The sequence below is a fragment of the Choloepus didactylus genome, chromosome 3 (assembly GCF_015220235.1).
Source record: "Choloepus didactylus isolate mChoDid1 chromosome 3, mChoDid1.pri, whole genome shotgun sequence".
Classification (NCBI taxonomy): Eukaryota; Metazoa; Chordata; class Mammalia; order Pilosa; family Megalonychidae; genus Choloepus; species Choloepus didactylus.
The window spans coordinates 45352585-45364998 of NC_051309.1; the positions used below are offsets into that span (position 1 = coordinate 45352585).

General features: G+C 33.6%; 1 protein-coding gene across 3 annotated transcripts in view; it reads left to right on the top strand.

The window, feature by feature from the left end:
- Window positions 1-12414, top strand: part of SLC30A9 (solute carrier family 30 member 9) — a 99917-nt gene that overhangs the window by 21645 nt on the left and 65858 nt on the right. For all 3 annotated transcript variants that reach the window (XM_037829696.1, XM_037829698.1, XM_037829697.1), the window contains exons 3-6: window positions 4327-4389; window positions 6452-6551; window positions 8115-8207; window positions 8940-9022. In XM_037829696.1, coding sequence (XP_037685624.1) covers window positions 4327-4389; window positions 6452-6551; window positions 8115-8207; window positions 8940-9022 — 339 coding nt within the window. The remainder of the gene's footprint in view (window positions 1-4326; window positions 4390-6451; window positions 6552-8114; window positions 8208-8939; window positions 9023-12414) is intronic.

Sequence of the window (12414 nt, forward strand, 5' to 3'; positions counted from 1 at the left end):
AGTGTTTGAACTTACCCACCTGCCCCCATACAAGGAGACTGAAAATGGCTGCTTCCAGTTGCTTCCTGAGGCTGTATCTAATAGGAACTAGACTGTAGGCCTAAGGAGGCAAGTGGACACACACACACAGAAGGACTAGGAATGCTGGCTTGGAGAGTGGATTCAGGTATAAGAATTTTAAACAGGCAGTATGAAATATGGTACTGGACAGGGAGATCAGGTTGAGTTGTGAATACTAGAGGGTAGAAGGATGGAAGGAGAGTGAAGGAATATATTCTATTCAAAATACGTCTGCAAATTTCAAAAACTCAGACTACATGTGGAATCCTAATGCTAAGAAAATGAATCACCAAAATCAATAATCAAACATGAATTTATTCCAGATGAAATGAAAATAACAGCCTGAATTGCTTTGAAAGAAGTAAGTTTAGTATCCTGAAAAGAGAAATGATGAACTAATATCTGTGAAGACCAAGAAATTTTGAAACAGACGCATAAAACCAGAATGGATAAATCTGAAAAAAAGCCAACTAGTATCCTTAGAAATAAAAGTGTAGTCACTAAAATAAAAATTTAGTAGATTAAGTAGTCATAATCAGGCATAAAATTAGTAGTTTGACTTGAATGAGCATAGGAAGGCAAAACGATTTTTTTTTAAAATGGGAAAGTATTTAAGAGGCATAAAGCTCTAATATACATTTAGTAGGAGAGTTTCAGAAAAAGAAAATAGAATGGTGGAGAAGCAATACATAGAGATGATGGGTGAGAAGTTTTCAAAATTGAAGGAAAACAGGAATCTTCAGATCAAAAGTACACTTTGAGTACAAAGAGGTTAAGTGAAAACAAATCCACAGCTATATACATTGTAGAGAAACCACAGATTTAAAAATCAAAACCAAAACCAAAGAACATAAAACAGCCCACCTTAAAAGCTGCTGAAGAAAAAAGTCAAAGTCCTGTTAGTCCAGTTGTTGTTCTTTTGAAGTAGACGTTTCATCTACTTAAAAAAAAATCTACAATATGTACTATACAAAGGGGGACTGATTTGGAGTAATAAACGTGTAAAGGGAAAATAAATGCTATTCTAGAATTTTACATCGTTCACAAGTGAAGGCAAAATAAAAATATTTTCACACGAAGACAAATGTCATTTACTACCATCCCACCCTGATTAAAAACCAAACTATTAAGGTTTGTACTTCTCTTTAAGATGCAAAATAAATCCACAGGGAAGAAAGGGATGAGATTAAAAGAGACAAAGAAGAGCAGGAACTGGATAAGGTGTGTTTGTAAAATTAACTATTGTTAGTAAAAATAATAAATTAGTTTTATTTTTTGCATATTTGAAGCTAAAACTTTAGTCAAGAGTAAAAACATGGAGGAAGTTTTCAATGGTTAAAGGTTTTATTTTTCTTCTTCTAGATGAGGATACAGAAACAGAAGAACCTTAAAGATGGTTAGAAAGATTTACAAGGAAATATGTATGTTAAATTTTTAAGTGGAACCATTAGAACAATAGAAATATGATCCATAACTTCCAAACCAGCATGGAGAGTGGGATGGCAAGAGGATATAGAAAACTTTATCAATCTAACCTGCCAGGAAAGGTGAAATTAAAAAAAAAAAAGATAAAAGGATGATAAACTGAAACAGATGATAAGATGGGACAAATCCACATGTATTACTCATCAAGTGATTAGCCATACTTCATGGCATTGCATATCATTTAAATGCACTCATATTTAGTATTTCTAATATGTTTCTATTTCATTACATGTTTTCAGAGACTTCCTTTGCATTCGAGATCCTCTATTATCTCATGTATTGAAGGATTTTACTCTTGTGATTATCCTCATAAATCTACAACAATAATTTTCCCTCTCTACTGCATCATTCCCATCTCTATATAAAATACAATTTTCCCTTGATTCTATTCTCCTCTCCAGCTTCTGTTGAAAATATGAGTACTACTTCCATTTCCTCACCTTCATTCTCTTCTCAATCTACTGCCTCCCGCTCTTCACTGAAACTGCTCCTGTCAAGAGGTTTCCAGTGATTTTCATGTTGCTAATCCAGCATTCACTTCTGTCCTCTTCCACCCCTACCCCATGGAAAAAACACAAATACCTACTCATAAATCAGATATTTTAAACATGGAGGCAATAAAGGAAAGTGGTTAAGAGCATAAACTAATCAATATGACAGGTTTGAATTGTGACTCTTGCTCCATGTTTAAAATAGTAGCTGTGTGACTTTGGGGGAAGTTACTAAACCTTTCTGTGCATCAGTTTGCTCATCTGTAAAATGAAGATAAATAGTATTTACCTCAGAGCAATTTTGTGAGGATTAAGTGAAATGATGCAGATGAAGCATGTATGATAGTCCCTGACAACTAATGAATGCTTAGGAAATGTTAGCTATTATTAACTCTAAAAAGTTGTTTTTTTATTGAATAAGAATATAAATACAACAATGAAAAATTTTAAGGATGAGATTTTTATCACAAAATATTTTATACATATAAAAGAATATACACAAAGTAAAAGTATGTTAAAAAAAATGATAAAATGAACACCTGGGAATTTCCCACCCAGCTTAAGAACATTACCTACCTGATCACATCCTTCTTCTCATGTTCCCCTTTGTCCCATGTATCCATGTGACTGTCCTGAATTTTGCATTTCAGTCCTTGATTAAAAATAAAAAGGAATAGCTTTACACATTTGTATATGTCCCTGATTGTTTAGTTTTGTTTCTGAACTTAACAGTTTATTGTATTTATTCTGTGATTTGCTTTTTCCATTGAATTTTGTTGCTAAGATTTTTCCTAACTATTGATGCATCTGTGCCTGTAGTTCATTCATTTTCATGGAGATAATTATAGTATCTAACTTTTAGGGCTGTTGTGTGAATTAAATGAGTCCATACAGGTAAAGTACTCAGAATAGTGCTTGCAGTGCCTCAAAGATAGTTGTATGGGATTGTTGTTTGAATAGAACATGATATATTTATCTATTCTTCTCCTGATGGGCATTTGGGTAGCTTCCCGTTTGTAACAGCAGAACAGGTGCTACTCTGAACTTTGATATATCTGTCTCCTTGTGCCCTGGTACATGAGTTTCTCTAAGCCAAGTATATTGACCTAAAAGTAATTATTGGGTCATAAGTTATGCTTATATTTAACTATACTAGATAATGCCAACTTGTTTATCAAAGTTATTAGGCCTGTTGACATTCCCACCACCAGTATATTCATCCCCATTGCTCCACGCTTGGCAACATTAGGTATTGTCATTTGTTTTTTTCATTTTTCCTAATCAGTAAAATGACATCTTGGGGTTTTATTTGGATTTATTAATTACTAGGGAATCATCTTTTTCTATGTTTATTGATTTTTGTATTTCCTTTTCTGTGCATGTTTATTGTTTTCTGCCCATTTTTTTCCCTGCTGGGATGTTTTCTTTTTCGTATTGATCTGAAAGAATTCTTTAAATATTTTTGATACTACTCTTTTATTGATTCTATGTGTTGGAAATATCTTCTCCCAGATTGAGGCATTTCTTCTCTTTTTTCAAATGGGATCCTTTGATGAATAGGTGTTTTGAATTTTAATTTACCAGAATTTATCTGTTTTTTCCCTTGTGTTGTTTGTATCTCGTTTAAGAAATCTGAGTTTCCCTACCATAAAAATATTCTATTTTGTCTTTTATGAGGCATGTAAATGACTGTTAACATTTATGTCAGTAATCTTCCTGGAATTGTGTTTTGTTAAGTGTGAGGTAGTTTCCAGTTTCCTTTTATTGTATTTAATGAATTTTGGGGGTAGGGACCAAGAAATCGTATAATTGTCCCAGCACCGTTTAATAGTCATCCTTACTTCACTGAATAGTCGTATCTCTAGAACAGGTGTGAGTAGAAGAACCACCAATGTGTATTTTTGCCCTGTTCTTGCTTTAAAAGGGATGTATCTAAAGATTCTCCATTAAATGCAGTGTTTGTTAAAAGTTTGTTTTATCCTTCAAGGAAATTCCTTTCTGTTTCTGATTTTCTAAAAGAGTTTGAAATGTACATGGATATTGAATTTTACTGAAGGCTTTTTCTACAGCTCTTGAAATGATCCTGTGCTTTTCTCTTTCAGTCTGTTAGTGAGGGGAATTAGTAGATTTTCTGATGTTTAACTACTCTTGATTGATACGATAAATCCAACTTTGTGTAAGATAAAATATGTGTTTTTATAATTGCTAGATTAAATTAGCTGTTGTTAATTGAGTTTATAGGTTTGTCTGAAAAGAACTATTTAATTTATATTTTTTTTTAATTTTGCAGCAGAAAATATGGGTGCAGAACTCAAAGCTCCACTTATTAAGCAGGAACCTCTCCAAGTAAGAGGTAAATATATTTTTCTACTTTTTTTTTTAAAATTAAAGTGGTGTTTTGAATTAAATATACAAAATTAGCTTATATGGAGCTCTTTCTAGTTATTTTATTCTAAGGGTATAGTTCATTTTTTCTTTTACTTTAATAGATTAACCATAAGGCTGCATTTTATTATTTGCAAGCTAATTTTCCACTGAAGTTTATTTTGCATTTTGGTCACAAATTTTCTGGTAAGTACTTTTTCAAAAAGCCAGTGAAATCGCAAATAAAAACATCAATTGCTTTATCAGTTTTAGAAAAATAATGTGACTAAAGAACAAGAAGTGTCCAACATCTTTTAGCTATAGCTTGTTGAAGTCCAGGTAGAGTTTGGACATTCTTGTCTGACTTCTTTTTCTAGAGGTCATTGAGTGCTGCGGAATCCCTGTTTTCAACTCTCCTCTTTATAATGAGCAATGACTCCATTCTTCAAAGCAGCACATTTCATGGAGGCAGTAAAGCTATGTTATTGCGAGCACTGTGGCTTTGGCATCAGACAAACTTGGATTCAATTTGAGTCTCTAGCACTTACCTGCTATGTGTGGCCTTGGGTAATTTATTTGACTTCCCTGAGCCTTAGTTTTCTTCCATTTAAGATGGTTCTGAAAATGGACCTCTTTTCTAGGTTGACTTTGAAGGCAGCACATAGTAGACAGTCACAGTTAAGAATTATTAAGTAATGCAATAGCGGTTATAATCATCATCAATAATCTGGGCCAATGGGAATTTCTAACTACTTTGAAGGGATTTTTAACAACTAATTTTGTAGAGAGGTATAATTCTCTGCTCCTCAGCAGCTCATCCAGATTTTGAGTTCTAGAGTTACTGGAGTAAGGCAGTTTAGAGACTTGAAATGCATGCAAAAAGAAATTTGAACTTCCTTATATATCTTTTTTCAAATAAGGTTTTGGTTTTTGTATTGTTTATTTTTGAAGTGCTCTTAATAGGTAATATTTGTGTATTTCATTTTAATAGTTAATGTGTTATTTTAGGAGTCCAGTGGATAATTTTAGGTTTAATTTGCTCTTTGACTTGGAGTAGAGTGGAAAATTCATGAATTAAGAGATGAGACCAGAATATCTAGTGACTAGGTGACAGTTTGAAACAGAACACAATAGTTTATGTTGTTTTGCTCTCGCACTTCAGATGTTGGTTTATGTCATTTGTCTACGTCATGTGACTAAGACTCATTATAATGGCTTATAAGCACAGAAATAATAGACCACTGTTGAGTGTAATTTTTAGTTCACAACTATAACTGATGCAAAATTGGTATTTTGTTACTGATGTATCTGGCCTGTATTTTAGGAACAGCTCTGGCACTTGTCAATAAGAAAATTATTTAGTAGAAGACAGTATTCTACCTGTCATCTATAATAAACTTCCTATAATTTTTAACCGATAAAAAAGTATTCCTTAGTTTTCTTCAGCTATGTTACATTATATGAAACAGTCCACAGGCTTCCAAGCATTTTTTGGCTGCAACGTACATAAGAAATTTATTTTACTTAATTACCCAGTATACATAAATTATTTTATATAGCGAAATAAAAGTTTTCACAAAAATACTTACTCTTAACTGTATGCAGTGCTTTGAATACTTTCTCGTCTATTTTCATTCTTTTATAAAATGTTGATTTCATCCCACAGTTTGAAAAAGACTGAACTAGCCTGTGACTTTTTAAAAATTGAAATCTCTTTATTTTTAGTTAGACCGTAAGCAATTTAAATTGTATTAATTCAATTTAGAAAAATCAGTATTACCTGTACGAGCTGTTCATTAGTAACAAATGGTTGGTATTTTGGCATCAGTTACAGATGAACTATGAAAATAAAAATTAGGTGACTGCAAATATAATTCTGTTCTGCACTTTGAGAATTTTTTTTTCTGATGCCATTCAATAATTAGGAAAAAGACCAGTTTTTCATGAAATTCTTTAGTGATCACACTCAAGTACCAGTGTATGTTCGTTCTTCTTCGTATGTGACTTCTAATATACAGGTTTGCTTTGTTTTCCTATGTTTTTGGTTTTAGTAAAAGCAGTCCTTAAGAAGAGGGAGTATGGACCAAAGTATACTCAGAATAATTTTATCACTGGAGTCAGAGCAATAAATGAGTTCTGCCTTAAATCAAGGTACAGTAATTAAAATTTAAATAACCATTTATTTCCTAGTTTGTATTACCTGCTACCAACCATGTGCAGAAACTTTCCCACTGGCTTCTTTGTAAAGTGAAGAAATATTTTTATTCAGTTAAAAATGTTGAAATTGTTAGCTTACTAAGTTGAATTCTGCCCTAGCATGAGCAATTCCTGCCTTTCCTCTTCTTAAACTCACAATGGCAAGTTTTCTAATACCCCTGTATTACACAAAGACCTTTTTTATGCGTTTATTGTTAGATTAATGGTACATGGAAGAATTAACAAGTTTATTTGTGTATTTGTGTGACTTTTAAAAAGAATTGTTGCTTTTTTGGCAGCAGAGTTGAGTATTTAACTTAGTTACATTTATGTTTACACTTCACTTGTGGTTGCTGTTATGTGTAAAATACTTTTACTTCTTCCTGGTATGTTTTGTTATTTTCTTTTAATCACTGAAATTGATTGAAATTATATTTGTTTCACATTTCCTCCTCCTCTGTAGGCTTACCTAGCAAAGTCATAGTTATGTGAAAGATTTCTTCCCAATCACAAAGATCAGATGGTCTAGGCTTTTTTCCCCCCTCTCTTATGGTTACAACCTCCATGCTATAGTATCAAGAAATAAGGATTCCTATAATCACTTTTATAACTTTCATAACTACTAAAAAATTAACCAGTTGATGCAAAGTATAATTGTTCAAATCTATTTTACATAGTATGTTTCACTTAGTTTTCACAAAAGTTCTATGAATTAAGTGGGTTGGGGACTGCTGTCTTCATTATAGGCCAGGAAACAATACAAGATGTTAGTGACTTCACTAGCCCATTTAGTGAGTCAGAGGAAACTAGAATACGTATTTTTTGATGTGTGGTCCAAATATTTTTACTAACCTGTGATAGTTGTTGATTTTTTTAATATCTAAACTTAATAATATTCCATAGTCAATGGATTTATATTTATAGGTCTTTTCATTGTTGTTATAAAGTTTCCTTAGGAAGACCAATGATCAATTATAGAATGATTATTTGGCAGTCACATGATGAACATATAACCCTTTCAAAACTTGATAGAAAGAAAAATTAATTAAATATCATGGGATTAACATAGACCATTTATGACTTGATTCCTATGTATGGGTATTACCACTTGTATTAATCTAGATGCAAGCAAATATGGATGTAAGTAAATTTTTCATTTAAATTCTTATTTAGAGGGATAATGCTCTAATTAATCCATGTTCTTTCAACTTTTCACTTTCTTTTCCGTGCATCAGAGAATGCACTAGTGTACCCATAGCAGATAAAATATAAGCACTGATGAGAAAATTTAATCTCTACATATTATGTTATGGTATCTATATCAAATATCAAGAAGGTTTTTTTTTTTTTTTTTACTGCCCATAGACCAACTTTTGTGTACAAAATGCCATATTTAAACTTGATCTTGAAAAGTTATGCAGATCTGTGTTTTTTTTAAGAAGAGAATCAGTATACATGCTTTTACCTGCCCTCACTAATTCTTTTAAGTTCATAAACTCAGCATGTTTCTTTCTGCAGTGATCTAGAACAACTTCGTAAAATCAGACGACGAAGTCCCCATGAAGATACTGAATCCTTTACTGTATACTTGAGATCAGATGTGGAGGCAAAGTAAGAAGATAGTTCTTTTAGAATGAATATAAAAGCCAAATTTTGGATTAATAAAAACTCATTTAAAATAGGTAGATTCAGAACTTTTTAAATGACACATATTAAAAACAGAATATTTTATTGAGACATGAAAAAATTAGAATGTAGACTATAAGCTTTATATCAATGTTAAATTTCTTGAACTTGATAATTGCACTTAAGATGGTTACATAAGTGTATATGCTTATTCTTAGGAAACGTTTGTGGCAAGGAGCATAATGTATACAGCTACACTTACGTGTTCAGAAAATGGATAGATAGAATGATATCACAAATGTGACCAAATGGTAAAGTTGGTTGATCGGGGTTTCTAGGGCAGAGCAGGGGCATGTTAGCATTCTCTGTATAGTGTTTGTTTTATTTTTGTAATGATTTTTGTAATGTCCTGCAACTAATTTTGCATTGGCAAATTTGTTTATCTGGAAGTTACTGGTATGTACTAGTTAACTGAAAACATGTCATAATTTGTAAGAAAATTTGTGGTTGAACTTATTTTTATTTAGATTTAATTTAGGAAAATTCCTTGAGTCCTTTATATTTTTCCTAAAGGACATTATTGTTATGCAATTCTCATAGGATTATTGAATTTTAAAACTGGTTGTTAAAGGTAATTTAATTTATCCGATAGTTCATTTAGGTTTAAATATGGTCATTAAAATTGTTCATCATTGGTGACCATGTGTATATGCACAGATCTTTGGAAGTGTGGGGAAGCCCTGAAGCTCTTGCCAGAGAGAAAAAACTGCGTAAGAAAGCAGAAATAGAATACAGAGAGCGTAAGTATATTTAATTTAAAGCTGAGTTAATTGAAAAGTAACTTTATGTACAAGAACTGTGCCTGTAGTAACTATATATTCCGTAGTGTTTGCAGACTACTTTGCTTTGGCTCTATTGGTTCCAGCAACTACCAGTTTCCATTTTGGTATCTAATTATTTTACATAAAATGGAATCTATTTTTTTTTGTTTGTTTCTCTTTAGCTTTTTAAAGATGATGAGAAGAAGAGAAGCTGGTTTGTGGTTTCTTTAAGACATAAATATTGAAACTTATGGTCTGATTGCAAGATTATGTTTCTTCTAAAAGTTACAGAATAGAATGCTTTCTTAGAGAAGAGTCTATTAAATCAGCCAGATTTCCATTTAATTCATTCAGCAGACATTTATCAAACACCTGTCATGAACCAGAAACTTTGCTTGGTGCTTGGGATTTAGGTGCGAATAAGACTGTTAGGAAACTTAATAATCTAGTGTCTTAAGTAACAAAGCCACTTTACAGAATTTAGTTTTAGAATAATGGGAAAAAAATGTTTTAAATAGTTTTTAAAATGTATGTATGTTTTTATTAATGGCAAAAGTGATACATGCACATGATTAAAAAAAGAATACAGGGTTATATAGAATAAAAAGTTTATTTTCTTTTCCTCTAATGCTATCTCATTCTCCTTGGAAGTAACTATTGTTGACAATTGGTGTGTACCCTTCCAGAATATTTTTTATGAATTTTCAAATTTTTATATACATATTTTAAAATTTAAACATAAATGGGATGATATACATTTTGTTTTGCATCTTGCTTTTTATTCTGAACAGTGTAATCATAGCTGTCTTTCCATGTCTACATTTATAGATCTAACTCTACTTCATTCTTTTTAACAGTTGTATAGTACTGCATTGTATGGATGTAGAATAATTTATGTTCTCCATGTTTTCACTATTATAAAGAATACTTTAGTGAATATCCTCATACTTTTTGTTTTTACATATATGAGACTATTTTTGTGAATATTTTTGTATGATAGAGTGTTGGTAGAATTTCAGGATCGAATGATCTGAGCACTTTAAAATTTGATAGATCCTGAAGAATTACACTCCGAAGGGAATATAGTACCAGTTTACATTTACATTCATTTATATGAGATTCTTTCTTCCTATTTTTGCCAACACCAACTATTAACAACTTTTTTATGTGTCTGTATTTGATCGGCAAAGGTGATATCTTGTTTACTTTTGAATTTCTCTGATTACTACTCCCCAGGGAATGTGCTCCACCCTCTCTGAGGCTTGGGGTGGCAGCACTCTTCCTGAGCATCTAGGTGAAGGCCCGCCCTCTGCTTCCAGAGCAAACTCACCATCTCCACATGCGTAGGCCACTCCACTCTCCCTGCCCAAGCCCTCTTGACTCCAGACCTCAATTTCCATGGTTCTGTCCTTGAAGAACTTTTTCCTTCAGTTTGTTCCTTCTGCATCTTCTCCAGTCTCGACCAGCAGTGGTTCTGTCTTACAGATCTCACAAAAATTCTATAGGCTTGGCATGCAGTTTATAGGCGTCAAAACCGTCAGACAGTAGGACTTCCACACATCCTTTCTGGATAATGCCATCTCCAATACTGGCTTGTACTGAAATGCTGGTCAGTTTCCATGTTTGGTTAAATCCTCACATTGGGCTGTAGCCTCTAGGGTCTCACTTTCTAGAAGCCTGGAATTTTCCAAACTATCAGTTTCTGGTTTCTTTGTACCCAAGAGTTCATTTCTCAGCTTGTCTCTTTCCTTTTGTGTTTTACTATAAGCTGCAAAGGCTACCTCTTTCAGATGTAACTTGGAGATCTTTTCAGCTAAGTATTCCAGCTCATTGCTTTCAAATTCTGCCTTCCATCCAACACCAGGACTCAATTTTGTCAAATTCTCTGCCACTTTAAAACAAGGATTACTTTTCATCCAGTTTGCAATGACACATTCAGCATTTCTGTTCAAGTCCTCATCAGAGCTATCTTTAGAGTCCATATTTCTACCAACAGTCTCTTCAAAGCCATTCAGGTCTTTTCTGTCAAACTCCTCGCAGTTCTTCCCCTTATCCATTTAAAAAGCGGTTCCAACATGTTTAGTATTTGCACACTCAGCAGCACCTCACTCCTTATACCAAAATCTGTTCCGATTTGCTGATGCTGCCATCATGCAAAATGCCAGAAATGGACTGGCCCTTATAAAGGGGGCCCATTTGGTCACAAATCCACAGTCTGAAGGCCATCAAAATGTCCAAACTAAGGCACCAACACGAACATACCCTCACCGAAGGAAGGCCAATGGTGTCCGGAAAACCTCCACCAGCTAGGAAGGCACATGGCCAGCATCTACCGATCCTGGGCTGCCCTCTAGCTCCTCTCTCAGCTCGTGTGCCCTCCTCAAAATGTTGCTCTTGGGGTTTTTTGTCCCCTTGCAGCTTCTTTGGAGCAGACACTGGGCTAGCATCTCCAAAGTGTCAGCAAAAGTCTGCTTTCAGCAGCTTTCTCCAGAATGTCTCTCTGAGTTGCTCTCCAAAATGTCACTCTCAGTTGCTCTGAGGTCCTTCTGTTTGTGTGCTCTTTTATAGGGCTCCAGTGTTAAATCAAGACCCACCCTGAATGGGCAGGGTCCATATCTCCATGGACATTATCCAATCAGACTTTTCACTCACAGTTGTTTGAGTCACATCTCCATGGAAATGATCAAAGGATTCCAACCCAGTCAATACTAATATGTCTGCCCCCACAAGATTGCATTAAAGAACATGGTGTTTGGGGGAGCATAATACATCCAAACTGGCACACCAACACATAACCAACCTTGTTTCATCTATATCTCCCTTACAATCTCCATATTACTGTATTATTTTTAAATGCAGACATCATCTGTAAATATTTCAGTATGTATCTCTGAAAGATCAGAGTGCTTGTTTTAGTCAGTTCATGTGATTGTGGTGGTTGAGCTGGTTTAGAAAAGTTAAATATCCGTTGCTTTCAGAAGCCTGTCAGTCTTAATAATCCTTTCAGTTGCCCCTTGGTTGAAGGTCTAGGATGTTCTTGTATTGCTTTAATTCTGGCAAAGAAAGTGAGTGACCTGCAGATGATTCATTTACCAAGTATGAATCTTTTCTTGGGAAATGAATATATTTGAAATTTCCCTATTAAAAGGAGGGAAAACAAGATAAAATTTGATGAGAGTATGGAAGAAAATGTTTACAAACATTTTGGTATCCATATTTAAAATTTTATTGGAACACAGCCATACTTATTTAATGTTGTCTGTGGCTGCTTTCATGCTACCAACTGTAGAATTCAGTAGCTCTGACATAGACCATATATAGTGCTGTCATCTCACCTCACAACTGCTCAGTGCACTACAGATTGTAGTAAC